The 20,873-nt window shown below is 42.8% G+C and overlaps 1 protein-coding gene across 2 annotated transcripts in view; it reads left to right on the forward strand.

Annotated features, from left to right (window-relative positions):
• The window catches only part of LOC122447477 (ATP-binding cassette sub-family C member 4-like), a 1,659,665-nt gene that overhangs the window by 1,515,497 nt on the left and 123,295 nt on the right, over positions 1-20,873 (forward strand). For both annotated transcript variants that reach the window (XM_043478129.1, XM_043478124.1), the window contains exons 2-4: positions 6,649-6,759; positions 7,290-7,410; positions 19,022-19,246. In XM_043478129.1, coding sequence (XP_043334064.1) covers positions 6,649-6,759; positions 7,290-7,410; positions 19,022-19,246 — 457 coding nt within the window. The remainder of the gene's footprint in view (positions 1-6,648; positions 6,760-7,289; positions 7,411-19,021; positions 19,247-20,873) is intronic.

Consider the following 20,873-nt stretch of genomic DNA (forward strand, 5'->3'; position numbering starts at 1 on the left):
ACCCTGTCTTTCTTTCTCTCCCTCCCTCTCTTCCTGTGTGACTGACTGTATGTCCTGGTACCTAGTGGTGGTCAATTTCAAGTATGTACAAAACACTTTTGGTTTTTATGAAATGAATGGGGACACTATTTCTGGAACATGTTTTGCTTTAATTTGGAACACACAGCCAGGAGCAGAGTATGTATTTGGCCACAGCCCCTTTCCCTATTGCAAATATCTCCACTTCCACCTTTGAAGACCAAACCCTGGGGGAGTGGGGTCTTATCTAGATTTTAGCCTTCAGAGAAGCAGTGCATGGTCTTGATGCAGGTGGTCCTGCCCTGGAGCCTTGTGGTCCTGGTTTCATTGTGTCAATGGTTCCATTGACAGGTCTCTGAGCTGGGAGGAAGCGCCAATGAAAAAAATGCTGCAGAGAGCTGAAGTTCTTAACTAAAGTTTTCATCTGATAACTGAGACCACTAACTAGGCAGGCCTGAACCTTTGGACTTTAATCACATTTAGGTGATTATTAGGTCTTTTGTTTCTGGACCCTAATCATCTTTTCCATAAATTCTGATATTTCCTTCTTTTATGGGACAGTCTACGGGGTCCCTGGGGCCTTGGAGCTCTTATGCTTGTTTTGATAGTAGTTTATTCAGTGTGTGTAGCTATGTCTCTTGGCCATTTGATGACCCCTAAGGGCTTCCCTCATAGCTCAGTTGGTAAAGAATCCACCTGTGATGCAGGAGACCCTGGTTTGATTCCTGGGTCGGGAAGATCTGCTGGAGAACGGATAGGCTACCCACCCCAGTGTTCTTGGGCTTCCCTTATGGCTCAGCTGGTAAAGAACCTGCCAGCAATGGAGGAGACCTGGGTTCGATCCCTGAGTTGGGAAGATCCCCTGGAGAAGGGAAAGGCTACCCACTCCAGTATTCTGGCCTAGAGAATTCCATGGACTACAGTCCATGGGGCCACAAAAGTCAGACACGACTGAGCTACTTTCACTTCACTAAGGAAAGAGGGGGGCTTCCCTGGTAGCTCAGATGGTAAATAATTCACCTGCAATGCAGGAGACTTGAGTTCAATCCCTGGGTTCAGAAGATCCCCTGGAGGAGGAAATGGCAATCCATTCCAGTATCGTTGCCTGGAGTCCCTATGGACAGAGGAGCCTGGCGGGCTACAGTTCATGGGATCACAAAGAGTCATACATGACTGAGCAACTAAGCACAGCACAGCACAAGGAAAGAGGGACCTTGAAGAAGGAATATAGGTGTGGTTACTGTAATTAATATCAAATCAGGCAAACATCTCCTTAACTTTAGTCAGGGCAAGGAGCTCTCCAAGCTTGTTCTGTTTGTGGATTTTCAAAACATACATGCATGGAAATGAAAGGTGAGGACTTCTCTTCGATATTGGTTGGCACCCATTTCCAGTTTTCCTGCTGGAGAGAAAGGAGCTATTATCTCTTACTTCACCCTGAAGACACTGAAGCAGAGAGGTTGAGTAAGTTGCCTACCATCACACAGCTAGTAAGTGGTAGAGTGGGATCTCAAACCAGGAAGTTTGTGTCTGGAGTCTACGTTTCTTGTGTATGTAACTGCTGTGCTTGTCATGGAATTGGTTGCCTGGACTTGTTCCAGGGTCCTAGCCCAGGCTGAGACCCCCTATCATGACTGGGGAGGTTCTTTTTTCACTCAGATTCCCACAACCCATAAGTAAACTGATGGTGAGACTGGTAGAAGACAAGTTGTTCAATGACCAAAGAACGGAGAAACAGGGATTTAGTTTGCAAATCAACCTCTCAACCCAATTTGGCTTAGACACTGAGTATAGGAGGGCTAAGGTAGAAGGAAGGGAATTAAGTTAAGAGAGGGAGGAATATTCATGGCTTACCCAAAAACAGGGTGTGGTTTGGACCCGAAATGAGGCAACACTCCTTTTTAGTCCTTGTATAAGCTCTTCAGGTTGTTATCATAGCCACTGTCAACTGTAGTGGTCCTGGTGGGTGTGTCATTTATCATGCTAATATATTACAGTGAATATGTAATGAGGGTCTGTGTCTACTGGAGGTTAGGTCTTCTGCCATTTGGGTCCTGGCTAATTCTAATCAGTTCTTATTTTTCTCTTTCCTTTTATGATTGAGTGTGAAGCTCAGATAAGAGCAGTTGGTTTCCATTTGAGAAAGGGGCAGGGATATAATTCAGGGCAACAGCCTTTCCTTTTTACTGCTTCTCATTCCTGAGGGAGTCTGAGGGGCAAAGGTTGGTCTTCTGATACCACTTCCTGCTGAGCAAGGGCATTGTCATATATTGGGTTAGAAGAGCAGAATTTTTCCTGATTCAACCAAAATGAATCTGATTGTCAACAGGCTAGAGTCCCAGTTTCTCATAGCCCTAAGTAAAGACCATCAGAAGCTTGACTCGGTTCTCCAAGATATAAAACTAATGAGACAACTGAGGAATAATGGACCAAAGAGCAAGAGAAGGAGAGTAACTGTAGGGGGTTCTAAGAATGGCCTTAGAAGCCCATGGAACCTGGGAACAGCTCTTCTGATCCTTTCAAATTAGTTCAGTCAGGCCCTTCTTGTTCTGAGTATTTAACCAAGTGGCCCTCTCTCTTTTTTTTTTAAATATTGTTTTTTGGAGCATAGTTGATTTAAAATGTTGTGTTAGTTTCAGGTGCACAGAAAAGTGAAGTAGTTATACATATACTTATATCCACTTTTTAAAAGATTCTTTTCCAATATAGGCCATTCCAGAGTTACAGAGTATTGAGTAGAGTTCCCTCTGCTGTATACAGTAAGTTCTTACTAGTTATTTATTTTATATACAATAGTTTATATATGTCAATCCCAGTCTCCCAATTTGTCTCTTCCTCCCTTACCCCCTGGTAACCATAAGTTCATTTTCTACATCTGTAACTCTACTTCTGTTTGGTAGATAAGTTCATTTGTACCATTTTTTTAAGATTCCATGTGTAAGTGATACCGTATGATATTTGTCTTTCTCTGTCTGCAAGCGGCTTTCTCTAGCATCTGGGATGCACTCTCTTCTATCTGACTGCTCATGTTAACATAGAAACAACAGGAAATGGTTAGTGGGGCACAAATTCCCCCTTGATTAGCCAGCAGGTAAACAAGAGCTTTGCAGTGGTCAAATGTCTTCTGGGCCAGAGAGTCCAGTGAAGATTTTATCATTCTAAGTTTGGAACTGGATTTTCTAGTTACCCAGGCCACTGTCCCAGCAACTTCTTTTATACTTATGGTATTATAAATTGTTCCTCTTATTAGGCTCACCAGGGATCCTACAAGAGTGACAAGTTCTGCTATTACCAGTCTAGTTCCCTTCCTGACTAGATGAATGGCCCTCTTTGGTTCAGAGGTGGTGTGAGTGTAATTAAAATCTGAATGTAACCTGGATCTGGGTGTGAACCACCTATAGCCCAGTGTCCCCTGGTAGAGTTTTCTTGGAAACAGTTAATGGCCCAACATGGGTGGCCCTTGCCATAAGAGCCCTAAGGAACAAACATCCCTCAGGGGCACACACTGTCTTGGGTTTTCCTGAGTCACGTTTAGGCTAATGGTTGGTGTCCTTCCATCCAGGGCACTGGCTGCATAGCCAGACCCCTCCATATTTGGTGTGATCCTGTCCCCAGAGCCGATGAGCATGGTAACTGTCTACAGTCAGCTATGCCTGTAGGTGGAGGGCTCATAGTGAACAGTTGGTTGGACCCCCAGGAAACAGGGATTTGACTAACACATACACCTTTGCAGGGGTGTGGTGGCAGTGGGCAACCCAGATGTCCCTGGGCAGAAGCCTGGGTATGGAGGAATTAAACCTAGTTTGGTGATGTTTTCAGCTGTTAGTGCAGTTTCCTGAAAGTCTGGTGGGCTTTATTTATTCCCCAGCTGAGGCTGATGGTGACAGATCCAACAGTCAGTAAAACTCCAGCAGAATAGATCACATCCTGGGCCATAAATCTAGCCTTGGGAAATTCAAAAAAATTGAAATCATTCCAGTCATCTTTTCTGACCACAGTGCAGTAAGATTAGATCTCAATTACAGGAAAAAAAATTATTAAAAATTCAAACATAGGGAGGCTAAATAACACGCTTCTGAATAACCAACAAATCATAGAAGAAATCAAAAAAGAAATCTAAATATGCATAGAAATGAATGAAAATGAAAACACAACAACCCAAAACCTATGGGACACTGTAAAAACAGTGCTAAGGGGAAGGTTCATAGAATTACAGGCTTACCTCAAGAAACAAGAAAAAAGTCAAATAAATAACCTAACTCTACACCTAAAGCAACTAGAGAAGGAAGAAATGAAGAACCCCAGGGTTAGTAGAAGGAAAGAAATCTTAAAAATTAGGGCAGAAATAAATGCAAAAGAAACTAAAAAGACCATAGCAAAAATCAACAAAGCTAAAAGCTGGTTTTTTGAAAAAATAAACAAAATTGATAAATCATTAGCAAGACTCATTAAGAAACAAAGGGAGAAGAACCAAATCAACAAAATTAGACATGAAAATGGAGAGATCACAACAGACAACACTGAAATACAAAGGATCATAATAGACTACTACCAGCAGCTCTATGCCAATAAAATGGACAACTTGGAAGAAATGGACAAATTCTTAGAAAATTATAACTTTCCAAAAGTGAACCAGGAAGAAATAGAAGATCTTAACAGACCCATCACAAGCAAGGAAATTGAAATTGTAATCAGAAATCTTCCAGCAAACAAAAGCCCAGGACCAGATGGCTTCACAGCTGAATTCTACCAAAAATTTAGAGAAGAGCTAACACCTATCTTCTTCAAACTCTTCCAGAAAATTGCAGAAGAAGGTAAACTTCCAAACTCATTCTATGAGGCCACCATCACCCTAATTCCAAAACCAGACAAAGATGCCACAAAAAAAGAAAACTATAGGCCAATATCACTGATGAACATAGATGCAAAAATCCTTAACAAAATTCTAGCAAACAGAATCCAACAACATATTAAAAATATCATATATCGTGACCAAGTGAGCTTTATCCCAGGAATGCAAGGATTCTTTAATATCCGCAAATCAATGTAATACACCACATTAACAAATTGAAAGATAAAAACCATATGATTATCTCAATAGATGCAAAAAAAGCCTTTGAGAAAATTCAACATCCATTTATGATTAAAACTCTCCAGAAAGCAGGAATAGAAGGAACATACCTCAACATAATAAAAGCTATATATGACAAACCCACAGCAAGCATTACCCTCAATGGTGAAAAATTGAAAGCATTTCCCCTGAAATCAGGAACAAGACAAGGTTGCCCACTCTCACCGCTACTGTTCAACATAGTGTTGGAAGTTTTGGCCACAGCAATCAGAGCAGAAAAGGAAGTAAAAGGAATCCAGATAGGAAAAGAAGAAGTGAAACACTAGCTGTTTGCAAATGACATGATCCTCTATATAGAAAACCCTAAAGACTACCAGAAAATTGCTAGAGCTAATCAATGAATATAGTAAAGTTGCAGGATATAAAATTAACACACAGAAATCCCTTGCATTCCTATACACTAAATGTTACTTTTAAAGATAAATGCATCTGCCAGGGATAAGAAGAATCAACTGTGTATTTTATGTCGGAAGATGTTGCTTATCTTTAGGATGTCTTCAGGAGGTCAGAAAGAGGCTCACGTAGTGGTCTGGCTGAGGGGAGTCTGACAGGGCTGTAAGGAAGTAGGGGTCCAGAGCCTGTTAGACTCAGGGTGTTAATCCGGGGTCTTCCCTGGTAGCTCAGCTGGTAAAGAATCCACCTGCAATGCAGGAGACCCCAGTTTGATTCCTGGATCAGGATGATTCCCTGGAGAAGGGATAGGCTTCCCATTCCAGTATTCTTGGGCTTCCCTGGTGGCTCAGACAGTAAAGAATCTGCCTGTAATGCAGGAGACCTGGGTTCGATCTGATTTCCTGTAAAAATTCCTTTGTGTTGACAGTTAATCTAAGGAGATATTGAGACCTCAAGGTTGCAACTGCTTCGAACAAGACTGGAGGTATCCTTGAATCTGCTACAGTTCGAAAGATTTAAGTCCTCAGTAACATAGTAATATCTGCAGCCTTACCCACAGTGGCCATTCAGCTGTATTCTGCATGCCTGAACCACAGTTACTTTATTTTGATTTCTAAATGTATTTTTCCATAATAATTAAAGCAGATGTACAATGTATGTTCATTAGGCCACAAACAGGTTGCTTTAATTAAAGTATATCATGTAGAAGCCAGTGTGACTTTCCTATACCTAGAGATATATACTTCCCTGGTGGCTCAAACAGTAAAGTGTCTGCCTGCAAGTAGGAGACCTGAGTTCGATCCCTGGGTCAGGAAGATCCCCTGGAGAAGGAAATGGAAACCCACTCCAGTATTCAAGTCTGGAAAATCCCATGGCTGGAGGAACCTGGTAGGTTACAGTCCATGGAGTTGCAAAGAGTCGGACATGACTCACTTCACTTCAGAAATATGTGTGTGTGTTTGAAAGCATGTATCTAATTTCCCCCATATCTTTATATTGAAAATGTAGACTTTTTTTTTTTTTAACAAAGTCTGTGAATCTAGGCTTCTAATTGAGGGTAATTTGGATATATGTCACTTTTTTTTTTTTTTTTTAATTTTTACCAGGTGGCTAAACCCCTTATTTAAAATGGGTTACAAGCGGAAACTAGAACCAAATGACATGTACTCGGTGCTTCCGGAAGATCGCTCCCAGCACCTCGGAGAAGAGCTGCAAGGGTGAGCACAGGCAGCTGGGAGAAGGGGTGGAAGTGAGAATTTCCACGTGGGGCTAAAGGTTTGGGGCGGGCTTTGCGTTCCTCTGGGTTCTTCTGATCCTCCTCCCTGACACTGCATGCTCAGTCCCCTCAGGCTGACCCCACGCTTAGCCCACTTTGGAGGTCCATGTTCCCTGTGCATCTGTGGACGTGGAGGGAGCCCGCGGCCACGTCCCTGGAGGCCGAGCTCTGTCCCCAGAGGTGGGGCCCCTGGAGGAGGGAGTCTGCCCTCCTGAACTGCTCATGACCTGTGAGTCCAGCAAAACTTGGCAGGAACTTGTTTCCAGAATCTGGGACTGTTCCCTCAAGGCCTGTTCCTCTGGTGCTTCAGAGTCTGCACCGCTCATCTTTCAGGAGCCCTGTGAGCAGTTCGCCGGCATCTATGGGGCCCCACAGAGCACCCTGCAGTGAAGGCTCGTCTCCCACTCCGCCCTCCCCCATTTCCCTGTGGTGGACACGCTGTTCTTCACTGTGCTCTGTTTCTCTTCGCAGGTACTGGGATCAGGAAGTTAAGAGAGCCCAGAAAGACGCACAGGAGCCTTCCTTAATGAAAGCAATCGTAAAGTGTTACTGGAAATCCTATTTAATTTGGGGAATGTTTGCATTTCTTGAGGTAAGAGATTTTCACACTGTGCATTGTTTTTTGGTGTATGTATCTCAGTACTGAGGTAGACGGGACGGGTGGGGAGAGAGGCCAGTGGTCTAAGGTCTGAGGATGAACCCTCACAGAAACATGATAGAGCTCAGAGGTTGTATTTATCTTTAGAATGGACAAGGATTGGACCTCCAGGGGTTGCTATTTTTCTTTTAACTGATTAAAAACAGTGTTGTAGAAGCATGGCCTTGAAATAAAAGACATTTTATATTATGCTAGCAAGTTCATGGTGCTCATTATAAACACTGACTGATCTTTGACCAAAAGATTTCTACAGCTTCAGGCAATATGTGGCCTGTGATTTAGAGGAAGGTAACTTGGACCTGAGCCCAGAACAATATACATTTTACAGACGCTTGGCAAATAATTGTTAACTTGCCCAGGTCACTGATAAATGCTTTCCTAGAAGATATCGTCACCTCTCCTCTGACAGGGCCCTGCATCTGGACTGTAGCTGCCCAGAACTCCTAAGAGCACCTTTCCCCAGGCTTCCCCCTTCCCCGTGGGCTGGCACTGTGAGCCAAAGCCCCCATGGGGAGGAGCTCCAGCTTCACCATGAATTCTGTGCACCCTCCATGTTGCTTTCTTTCCCTGACTGTGGGGGTGGTTTGCTGGTTGAAGGGGTATCCTGGTAGCCTGGCATTGGCAAAGGGTGGAGGAGGGAACGTGCAGGGCAAACCAGAGGCAGAAAGCTGTGAGGTCAGTGACCTCCGTGACCTTGAAGATCCTGGGTCAAGACCCCCCAGAGGGCAGTCCCCCTGGGGACACAGTGCCGGCAGCCCCCTGTTCTGGCTGACCTGCTGGAGGCCTGCTGCAGACCCCCTGGGTGGCTCGTGCTCTCCGTGGTCCCTTAGCGCTCCTTAGGGACACGGGCGGGCTGTGAGTGTGTGAGCAGGAGGGATGGAAGATGCAGCTGCTGTGAAAGGGGGGTTTTAGGTGGAGAAGGTGGTGAGTTGTCATCAGTACGTTGTGTTGGGGTGAGTTGGGTGGGCCAGGTGGTTTACAGGTGGGCGGCGTGGCTCTGGTTTAAAAGCTGTGTTTACTGAAGGGCACTGCGGGCATGGGCAGCTGGGAAGGTGAAGTTCATCCCACACAAGTGGGGAAACCATAGAATTTGTAAGCTTACAGGTCCTGGGAGATGGAGTTCTCATTGATGACAAATGTGGTTTGGCCATTGTGCCAGAGGGTAGGGACAGGTGTTTGGGGCAGAGTGCCACCTTAGCCTGCCACTCTGACCACAGAGATACTGCAGTGCCTTGTGAAGGGCACGGGATGGGAGAGGGGGCAGGTGCTCCTTAGACTGTCCCAGCCCTTCTTTGACCCATGTGCAGTTGTCCCACTGATGGTGTTTCCATATATTCACAGTACATTGTCATTTGAAATACACAGGTGACAAACTGGTGTAGCCTGTTTGTGCAGGATTTCTTGACCTCACACAGCAGAGCTCTCATAAATTCTTATCAGGAAACCCTGGGGCCTCAGTGTCTGCCTGTGGCTCATGCCAGATTCCTGGTTGGATGAGTGGCCTCAGGGTTAAATGTTGGATCATATCCTGGAGCAGGTCTTTCTCTGCTGGCCCTGATTCTCTAATTTCCCTTTGGTACCAGATGCTGAAGAAGCTGAAGTCAGGTGCATCTCAATAGTTGGCCCACAAGGATAGGTTTGAACTGAGCTGCTGGTTTTTCTTGTTGTCCTGGGCTGTTAGCCCCTTGAGTGGGGTCACTAAGCCTCAGATGGATCCCATCCTAATTCGAGTCCTGAGTCTTGGCTGTGGCAGCTCATGGGAGAAGCAGACATAGAGGGAGAGGCCTCATGATATCATGAGACAGAGGCTGCAGGATCTGAGGTTCTTCCTGAGAGGGAATCCTCCCCACTGTGGTGCTGGGAGTGTTGATTTCACAGTTTTCCAGCCCCGGTAATACTTCCTGCTGGGGATCCAGGAAGGCCAGGCCTGGGGCTGCATAAGGTGCACCTGCTACAGCCCTGGGCCCTCTTTCAGGAGACTGATTGTTAGGTAGTCATGGCAGACAAGTGGGGAGTAGTGTACTTGGAAAATAAGGAAGCTCGTTCTCTCTACTAGCAACAGTGCTAATTGGTTAAATAATTGATTGTATGAGCAACTTTCTGTGTTGTGATCTATCTGTACTACTTGCTGGTCTCTGTATTTTAGATATTGGAAGATCTATACTTGGTCAAGAATTTTCTAAAATCCAAACACATTTCCTTTGTGACTGCCAGCCTTCTTTTAATTCCTCTGATGCACAGAATGCCTCATGGATCATCTATGATTCTCAAGCCATACACAGTTACCACCCACAGCACAGGCAGGGCCTCCCCCAGAAACACTGGCAGCACCAACAGGAAGATGCCTGTCCAGGTCAGGCTTTTGGGGTTAGGATGTCAAGTATGAAAACTTCTGTCCTATGAGAATAGAGGAGTGACTATAATGCTCAGAGAAGCAAGTACAGGCTGAAGTTGAAGGTGGAGCTTTTGCAGGTCACCTCTAATTCAAACAGAACAGCCAGGAAATTCTGAGCATTCCTGGCCCCTGTGTGCACCTCCATGGGGACCATGGGTAGGGAGGATGGGTCTCTGCCTGTCCAGTGCCCTCAGGGTAGAGAGGAGGAGCCTGAAGCCTCTGCTTGGGCCTGAGTCACAGAGACCACCTCCCCAGCCATCAGTGCTTCTCTCTGAGGGGTGAGGTCTCCATTGCTGGTGCGTAAGTGGGGTGACCTCGGAAAGCCAGAGTGGGTTCACCCAGTCCCTTCCCCTGAGAGGGGAGGTGTGGCCGGGAGTTATGTCCTCTTCCCAGGACCCTAAGAAGTGGCCCAGCTTTGTCCGGTCACTTGGCCTTTGTCTGAGGCCACTTTTGCTGGTGGTCTCTGGTCCAGGTGGAGGCCGTGGGAAGCCCATGTGTCTGTAAACCTTCCCTTTGGAGCTCAGCTGATGGGCAGGAAAGAAACAGAATCCTCTGTCCACAGTGGGCTCTGTGCCGGGACTCACGGCTGGTTCCCCAGGAGCTGAGTGGTCTTTGCCTTTATTTCCCAACCCTTTCTTCCATGTGTCCCTCACTTTGCTCAACCCAGGAGGCTGAGGAGTGGCTGCTGGTGGTGAGATACTATGGGCTGAGAGCAACCACTGAAGACCACACAGCGGGGGAGAGGAGGAGGGGGCACTGAGTCAAGCAGAAGGGGACCTGCAGAGCAGACCTGCTGTGTGGGCCCTGCTGGTTCCTGAGAGCATAGCATTAGCCATTAGGTGTTAGTAATATCACACAGTGATGCCCCTGAGTCATGAATGACTGTGATACTTTTTAACCTGTTTTATTTTCTCTTTTTAAAGCATATGTAAGATTTTATTGTAACATTCAAAGAATTTTTAAAAATTGAAGTGTGATTGACTTACAGTGTTACGTTAGTTTCAGGTGTACAACATAGTGATTCAATTTTTTTCTTTCAGTATTTTTATTTATTTATTTAAATACCAGTTCCCACTTTTGTTTATTTATTTAGGCTGAACAGGATCTAATTTCCTGACCAGAGATTATTCCAGGCCCCTGGATTTGGAGTGTGGAGTCTTACCCACTGGACTACCAGAGAAGTCCCAATTCAATAGTTTTATACATTACAAAATGATTACCGTGATTAAGCCTAGTTACCATCTGTCACCATACAAAGTTTTCAGTGATATTGACTATATTTCCCATGTTGTACATTGTATCCTTGCAACATATTTATTTTATAACTAGAAGTTTGTACCTCTTAATCTCCCTTGCCTATTTCATCATTCCCCCCACCTCCTCAATCTATTTTCTTTAAGATGTTAGGGAAATAGGTGACTCATAATTAAAAGGTTACATTCATAATGGTTAAAATTTTTAGTAGTCTACTTATAAATGAAACATTAATTACTATCTAGAAAACTTAGCTTTTACAAATGACTTTTCTGATAAGTTCTTGTCCTGCCGTGATGGCCTATAAGCAGCACTGAGTTTTCCAAACCCTTTGTGAAACCAACCTCTGCCATTAAGGATAGAATAAGTCTCTTCCCAGAACTTCTGATAATCAGTTTAGTTGCTCAGTCATGTCCAACTCTTTGTGACCCTATTGACTGCCTCATACCAGGCCTCCCTGTCCATCACCAACTCCCAGAGCTTGCTCAAACTCATGTCCATCGAGTCAGTGATGCCATCCAACCATCTCATCCACTGTCATCCCCTTCTCCTCCTGCCTTCAATCTTTCGCAGCATCAAGGTCTTTTCCAATGAGTCATTTCTTCACATCAAGTGGTCAAGTATTGGAGTTTCAGCTTTAGCATCAGTCCTTCCAATGAATATTCAGAACTGATTTCCTTTAGGATGGACTGGTTTGATCTCCTTGCAGTCCAAGAGGCTCTCAAGAGTCTTCTCCAGCAGCACAGTTCAAAAGCATCATTTCTTTGGTGCTCAGCTTTCTTTATGGTCTAGCTCTCACATCCATACATGACTCCTGGAAAAACCATAGCTTTGACTAGATGAACCTTTGTTGGCAAAGTAATATCTCTGCTTTTTAATATGCTATCTAGGTTGGTCATAGCTTTTCTTCCAAGGAGCAAGCATCTTCTAATTTCATGGCTGCAGTCACCATCTGATAATAAAAGTGATAATAAAAGCCATACCACCATCTGATAATAAAAGTGATCAAAAACACTTGTTTTAATGGCGGTTTCATAGCACTTTAAGCTGTGGTAGCTCACTCAGCTGTCCCAGAAATCTTTCGAGGTAGACAAGGCAGGTATTTCCACAGATAAGCACCTGGAGCTATAGGAGGGCACATGATGGGCTTAGGATCATGTGACTCGCAGGTGTCCAACCTGGTTTCTGAAGCCCAGTGTTCTAACATCCAGGCCAGTGTTCTCTGCGTTCTGTCCTGAGACTTCCTCTCCTCCCACAGCCTCCACTGATGCTCAGAGCCAGGAGGAAGTGTTTGTTCTGATAACAACTCTGTGCTCCTCTGTCAATTGCTTTCTGTAGTTTTTTTTTTTTTCTTTTTTTCCTGTAGATATTTAGCAACACTTCGAAAATACAAAAAAGAATAGAAGGGAAGCAGAACATGTTACCCCACAATATGCATCTCTGGCAGAAAGGTTATTTTGAGCTTATTCTTTGAGAAATAGACACAGGAAAAGTTCTGAAGACAGAGTAGCAGTTTGCCTTCTGTGAGGAACATTTACATTGATAAAGAAAATCTCCATTTATAAGGATGTCTCCATCTCTGTGGATTTCCAGGTGGCATTATTGGTAAAGAACCCTCCTGCCAATTCAGGAGAATAAGAGATGCAGGTTTGATCCCTGGGTCTGGAAGATCCCCTGAGGTGGGATGACAACCCACTCCAGTATTCTTCCCCAGAGAATCCCATGGACAGAGGAGCCTGGAGGGCTACAATCCATGGGGTCATAAAGAACCAGACACAAATGAAATGACTTAGAATGCACACTCCATCTCTGTACTAGGAAGAAAAGAATGTCTCTAAATCACAGAAGAATCTTGTTGATAGAGAAGTCTTCATGAAGAGTTAAATCTGCATAACAAACCCAACCTGACTCTAATTTAAGCTGCATTTCCTATTAACTTTTCATAAGTGTCCCCTCCCTTCTTTTGTCTTTAGCTGGAAATGGTATTTAAGGTGGTGGTTTGGGTCATCTCAGGCTTCCCTGGTGGCTCAGGGGCTTCCCTCATGGCTAAGATGTCAAAGAATCTGCTAGAAATGCTGGATACCCGGGTTTGATCAAGACCTGTGTTCGATCCCTGAGCTGGGAAGATGCCCTGTAGTAGGAAATGGCAACCCACTCCACTATTCTTGCCTGGAGAATTTCATGGACAAAGGAGCCAGGTGGGCTACAGTCCATGGGGTCACAACAAGTTGGACATGATTGAGCGACTAACACTTTGGTCCATCTCAGGGAGTTACTCAGTTTTTCTGGCATTTCTGATGTGTACCAGAAATACATGTGTTAGTAAATTTCTGTTTGATTTTTTTTTTCTGTCATTTATTACAGGGAGTATCAGCTAAGAACTCAGAAGTGTGCAGGGAAATAAGCACCTTTGTCACCCTAAGCCAGCTTCAATAACTGTCAACTCATGCGCTGTCTTGTCTCATCTCAACCCCTACTTGCTCTCACTTCCAAAGATTATTTGGAAGCAGTTCCTAAACATCATATCATTTTTATCTATAAATGTTTTAGTATGTCTCTTTAAAAGATGTGGACTCTTCCCCCTAAATAATTCCAATTCCATTATGATGCATAAACATTAACTTTAATATCATCAGTATTTAACCAGTGTTCACTGTTGTCTTTTCCCCCCTTGTTTGAAACAGCATCATAAAAGCTACATTTGGTTCATAGAGGTTGTATAGGTTGCTTTTCTATCTCCCTCTATCCATCCCCCCTCTCTCTCTTTCCTCTCAACCATTTATTTAGTTTATTTATTTATTTATTTTTTTAAAGGAAGAAACTAGGTTGTTTGTCCTGTAGAGACTCCCACAGTTTGAGTTTGGTGGACTGCCTCTTCCCCAAGTTGCGTAACTTGCTCCTCTGGTACCTTAGGTTTGGGGGTTAGATCTAGAACTTTATCTCAGTCATTCAGGTTTCCTTTTTGTAGGAGATAGGGTTATAGGGTTGTATACCTCCTTTATGAGGTACATAACATCATTTTGTATGTGTAATGTTAGGAGCGATTCATGATTATTACTCAAGATCCATTAATTCAGTAAGGGTTCCAAAATGATGGTGCTCTAGTTCTAATTCTTCCCCTCTTCATTTGTTAGCTGAAACATTTCCATAAAGAGAAGCTTTGTTATTATAAACTCTTTGGTTACCCTGAGCCATAGTATTTATAGGAAGGGTAGGGAAATTCTTCCTTTCCCAGATGATGCTAACATGCAGTCAGGATGAAGACCACTGTGAAAAGAGGACTGAATGCGTATCTAGGGTCTTGATGTTTATTATCTCCCCAGATTCACTGCTTTTCCTCCTTAGCCCTGGATCCTGCTCAACTCTACTTTTGTCACCTTTTCACCCAGTTCTAAAACTTAATTGGCTTTTCATTTTCCCAGAAGCTCACCCTTTTCTCCTTGTTTCCCTCAAGCTTTTTTTTTTTTTTTTTCCCTCTGTCTGATAGCATGTTTCCATTTCCTATGTTTGCTTTTTTTCTCTCATGAATGAGAGATGTGGAAGTTGGGTAAGAAATGTGTCAAGTATATGTGGAAGCCTGGAGGAGGAACTGTACCCACTCCAGCAGTTATAACATCTAACTGTGTAAGAAGTTCCCCTAAGGACCAGGAGGCAGTGATTAATATCAGTGCTTTCAGAAGGCTGAATACCAAGGACTATCAAGAAATGTCTGCCTCAGAGACTCTGAGACTCTTGTAGAATCTTGAATGATGGATGATGTGATATTATTTTGTACTCTTTTAAAAATCTCATATGGTTTAACAGTTGTGAAGAATTTTTGTGAAAGAATAAGAACTATATTCTCGGTTTGTAGAAAGAATATTCACGGGGTCACAGATTGATATAAAAGATGAAGGGTTTATGGAGGCAATATTTGACCTTGTTCTGAGGGGAATGGCTACCCACTCCAGTATTCTTGCCTGGAAAATTCCCTGGACAGAGGAGCCTGGTGGGCTGCAGTCCATGGGGTCACAAGGAATCAGACATGACTGAGCAACTAACACACACTCACACTCACACACACACATTACTTATTCAGAAAGTTCTAATTTGGTTAGTTTCATGTTTGATAATGAGTATTTTCTCAGTTGTTTTATTGCTTATCAGTTTGAAGTTTAGGATCAGCAATAGATATATGAGAGAATTCCTTGGTGGCGTCTGCCCACACCGGTGAACACATGGTAAGGGTAGCTCCCGGGAATGGCTGCTCCCAGTGTCTGAATCCCAAGGGTGAGCCACCCCCTGGGATTCTGGGAGACTCTCCAAGACAAGCAGAGTCATCAGAAATTGTGCCTTCCCTTGACATTCACACCACTGTTCCATTTGGAGTTAATACTTGGATCTATGCAGGAGTTAATCTTCTGGCAGTGGAAAACCTTTCGCCTGGTTTGCCTCAGCCAGTTGCTAACAAATTCCAGAAATGGAGACATTCACAGGTTAAAAATGTTGTTGCCAGCTGTCCTGTTAAATTATTCTTTATCTCTAACCATTCCTTGTGTGTGGAGGGGATAGATTTTCTCAGTCCAACTTTGATGGCCCAATCACTTCCTTCTGTGTGTTCTAGAAGCTTTAAAGAATCGTATTTAGTACTTGTATTCTTATTCTCTCCTGATACACTTTGAGGTTTTGTTTCCTTGTGTTATTGACTATTTAGTTTTCTGTTTTGTTGAGAGAAATTACTGTAAAATTGTTCTTATTTTTATATTTTATATGGAGTACAAAATCTATTTTTCAATTTCAATAGTTGGAACTTATGCTTGAGTGGAAATTCTTTGTACTTTATGCTCTTCACCACTTTTCTAAATTGTCATAACTACTTCTCACTGGAGGCAAAGCAATGCTTAAGGATAACAAATGACTCTACCCCCAAATTATTTCAAATCACTGTAATGGTTCTTGTTCAAAAACCTTTGTTATCTTTTTGAAAATTTAAATCTCAAATAAAGAATAATAATTATTATGGAAAAAAATGAGCAGATGAGTGGAAGATCTGGGCCATGAACTGGCATTATACCTTAATGAGGCTATTTGCTCTGCTGACTTGTTAAATACTGTCTCTGAGCAGAAAACTCCAGGTGCTTAGATGGTAGTGACCTGCCTTTATTTTGCACTTTTTTCCCCCTAAATTTGTTGCATCTATCAGTATTCTCTTTGGTGGATGACATTACTCTTACTTCTTTTTCCTATAATTATAAAATGTTTAGGCTTAAATGGAGAGCTGAGTAACAGGTAACAGTGATTCCCAGAGACACTCAGTTTTCTGGAAAGTTTGAGGCGGCAGGTGTTAGTGCTGGGCTTCTGGTGGAGAGCCCTAGTTTTATAGGCTGTAACACTGGACTGCCCTTGACCACAGATGGACTGGGACTGCCTGTGTGTACAGTGTGATGTGCTTACTTCTCTGTGTAAGCCTCCAGATTTCCATCTCAGTAAACTATAAAGAATGTATTTTACAATTTACTGTATTAGGGACTTTTCCATGAGCTCTTAATGCTTCTTGGGATAAATGATAGGGCTTGCTAGAAATGTTACAGTGAGTCTTTATATTCTTGGGAACTGATTAAATTACTCTGATCTGATCATCTTAATCATAATTCAACTAAATGGCATCCCCTTACTTCTCTACAATAGATGAAAACTTCCATGAATTCAGGGAAGGTGAGGCAGTTAGTGCAGTCTGCGAGTGAGTGTATGCATGTGTGCAGAGGAAGGCAGGGGTGTTGAGGTTCAATGTGACATGCATTTGAGGAATGGGGACAACTTTCTGTAAATAACTGGATCAAGCACTACTTGGTTGAGCAGAAAATGCTTGTTAGTGTTGTGTTTTGTTTGTTGTTTCGAATTATCCTTCCCTTCCTCTTGTATGTGGGTTCCTCATCTTTAAGGAGACAGAAGAGAGCTATGAAAGCAAACCCACTGGTCATTTTCCAGATCTGTGTTAGTAAAGAGGGATTCCCTAAAAGGAAAACCTTGATTCAAAGTTGAGTTCCTGAAAGATTTTTAAATTCTTGGTGTTTTTCTTTTGAGAAGTATGTGGAGGAAATGGTGTTGAGGGTGGAGGTGTTAATTTTTGGTGACTTCAATTTGTGTTAACTGTTTGGTTTTCTTTGAGGGTGGAGAAGTGGTCCTTCAAGGGGTGACTAGAGGGAGGAAGTAGGTTGTGGGGTAGAGTGGCCATTTGGCAGGGTAGGCAAGTGTTGCTGTTTATTTGCCTTTAGTTTTAGAAAATAAAATAGCCGAGAGTGCCTGGATGCCTGGGTGACTAGCCCTGGGGAGTTGGGGGGGGGGGCACCAGCAGTTCCCTCTGGGTGTCACCGCTGCTTGTGCCGCATCCTTGTCCTCACCCAGCAGGGCAACCCAGAAGGCCACACCGTGGCGTCCCTGACCCCCTCACGCTCTGTCCTCTCGTCTTACCAGATGGGTGCTTTGGTGTAGACTGAGTTCTAGGCCGTCTTCCGTCCCCGGTGACGGGGTATGGGCCAGGGCCCAACCCTGTGGAACCAGGACAGGATGCACGGGGTTTGGGCAGCCACAGCGGGTTGTGCGTTCTCCTCGTCAAAGCGCTTCATGGACCTGCTGCTCCCTCTCCTTTACGCCAGTACCTGGGACGGGAAGGGTTAATGGTCTTCATTTGTTGAGGGGAAGCCACTTAATCAGGAGTCAGACCTAGTGGGGGAGACGGGAGGCACATTTCCTCCTCCCACTTCTCCCATGAAAGAGGTCTTCATTTACCCTGTGGCCAAGACCCCCATCTCCCTCTCCCACATACATACAATAACTTAACACAGTTGCCTGAAAAAAACATTTTTTGTAAGTCATTATAGTAATAATTATGAAAAAGGCCCAGTGCATGGCTCTGTAAAAAAAAAAAAAAGAAAATAGCTTTCCCTGAGTCTTACTCAGGAAGTAAGCGTGGTTACCTGCTAAGTCTTGGTTTAGGATTTTAATATTTTCCTTGAGGAATAGATAATTGATAACATTTCTTCCAAACCAGCACCTGAGGTTTATGACTGATGGCAAACCATGGATAACACTGTTTTCTAGCTTAACTTCTGCCATGTTTAATATTTGATTCCAAGTATCATCCAAGTTTCTAGGGGTTTGATGCAGTGTCCCCTTGGGCAGAAAATCTGGGAACCTCCCAAACCTGGTTTCTTTGTGATACTCCAGCAGCAGCTGGTCTCTGCTTGTCTTGATTTAGTAACATGTGGAGTCTGGGGTGGTAAATATTGGATCTGAGCTTGTGCCAGTGTCTCAGTTCATAAAGGCTCTTAAAGCAGAAGGTGATGGAAAGAGCATGTCTCTAGTACATGAGCCATCTTGACTTTCTATTGGGCTAAAATGTTGCAAATACAGGAGACAGGGGCTTGTTCACATGGAAGCAAATTTCTTACCTTCTTCTGCCACTTTTCACTTATTCATCTTAACCAAGACTCTTGCTATTTTGACAAATGGGTTCGAAAGCACTGCTTATAATACTTATTGAGCATTCACAATGTGCTAAGCACAATGTACCAGGGCTTTATTGCCTTTGAATGTAAAATTTTTCTTAAGGTTAAAACTATTGTCTCATGTCTTACAGAAAATAGTGCATCTGCATATATATATATATATATATTTATTATATATATTTTTATATATATTTATGTAAAATAAAAATTTATATAAAATAAAAAGTAAAAATAAATTTATATAAAATAAATATATATATATATATTTTTAATTTAGCCCTGAATGTAGCATTTTGCCAAAATGTCTTTTTAACATGCTAATAGTAAACATTTGTGTTAAGAAAATTTGTAGAGCTTGCATTTCTAATTAAGGCTTTTCTTTCTTTCTTTTTTTTTTTTTTCGTTTTAGGAAGGCACCAGAGTAGTTCAGCCCATATTTTTGGGGAAAATGATTAGTTATGTTGAAAACTCTGATTCCACTGATTCTGTCACTTTGCAAGAAGCCTATGCCTACGCCACAGTGCTGAGCGCCTGCGTGCTCGTGTGGGCCGTTCTGCACCACTTGTACTTCTATCACATTCAGCGTGTGGGGATGAGGCTGAGAGTAGCCGTGTGCCATATGATCTACCGCAAGGTAAGTGTCACTTGGTACCAAAGTATGTACCTCCCCTGAAGTATCAGAAACATTTTGGGAAAACGGTCTGTAAATTAAAAATTTTGTAACTGTCATCATTTACACATTACTAGAGATGCTTGCTAATTACATCAAGCCAATTTTGTTGCTGTTTAAGCAAAGTTTACCAAAATATAATGAAAAGTTTTCTCCTGAGATCATGTGGGGGCAGTCTTTAATAACTTATCCACTATTGCGCGATAGTGGCTGTCTAAGGAAGCCTTACAAATAGCTCTGAAAAGAAGAGAAGTGAAAAGCAAAGGAGAAAAGGAAAGATATACCCATTTGCATCCAGAGATCCAAAGAAAAGCAAGGGGAGATAAGAAAAGCCTTCCTCAGAGATCAATGCAAAGAAATAGAGGAAAACAATAAAATAGAAAGACTAGAGATCTCTTCAAGAAAATTAGAGATACCAAGGGAACATTTCATGCAAAGATGGGCTCAATAAAGGACAGAAATTGTAGGGATCTATCTTGCATATAGGGTTATCATTACCATCTTTCTAAATTCCATATATATGTGTTAGTATACTGTATTGGTGTTTATCTTTCTGGCTTACTTCACTCTGTATAATGGGCTCCAGTTTCATCCATCTCATTAGAACTGATTCAAATGAATTCTTTTTAATGGCTGAGTGATATTCCATTGTGTATATGTACCATAGCTTTCTTATCCATTCGTCTGCTGATGAACATCTAGGTTGCTTCCATGTCCTGGCTATTTACTTATAAACAGTGCTGCAATGAACATTGGGGTACACGTGTCTGTTTCAGTTCTGGTTTCCTTGGTGTGTATGTCCAGGAGTGGGATTGGTGTGTCATACGGCAGTTCTATTTCCAGTTTTTTAAGGAATCTCCACACTGTTCTCCATAGTGGCTATACTAGTTTGCATTCCCACCAACAGTGTAAGAGGGTTCCCTGCACAACAAAGGAAACTATAAACAAGGTGAAAAGACAGCCTTCAGAATGGGAGAAAATAATAGCAAATGAAGTAAGAGACAAATGATTAATCTCAAAAATATACAAGCAACTCCTGCAGTTCAATTCCAGAAAAATAAATGACCCAATCAAAAAATGGGCCAAAGATCTAAACAGAAATTTCTCCAAAGAAGATATACAGATGGCTAACAAACACATGAAAAGATGCTCAACATCACAGAAATGGTAGGGATCTAACAGAAGCAGAAGATATTAAGAAGAGGTGGCAAGAATACACAGAAGAACTGTACAAAAAAGATCTTCATGACCCAGATAATCATGATGGTGTGAACACTCACCTAGAGCCAGACATCCTGGAATGTGAAGTCATGTGGGCCTTAGGAAGCATCACTATGAACAAAGCTAGTGGAGGTGGTGGAATTACAGTTGAGCTATTTCAAATCCTGAAAGATGATGCTGTGAAAGTGCTGCACTCAATATGCCAGCAAATTTGGGAAACTCAGCAGTGGCCACAGGACTGGAAAATGTCAGTTTTCATTCCAATCCCAAAGAAAGGCAATGCCAAAGAATGCTCAAACTACCACACAATTGCACTCATCTCACACGCTAGTAAAGTAATGCTCAAAATTCTCCAAGCCAGGCTTCAGCA

Source organism: Cervus canadensis, chromosome 9, assembly GCF_019320065.1.
Source record: "Cervus canadensis isolate Bull #8, Minnesota chromosome 9, ASM1932006v1, whole genome shotgun sequence".
Classification (NCBI taxonomy): Eukaryota; Metazoa; Chordata; class Mammalia; order Artiodactyla; family Cervidae; genus Cervus; species Cervus canadensis.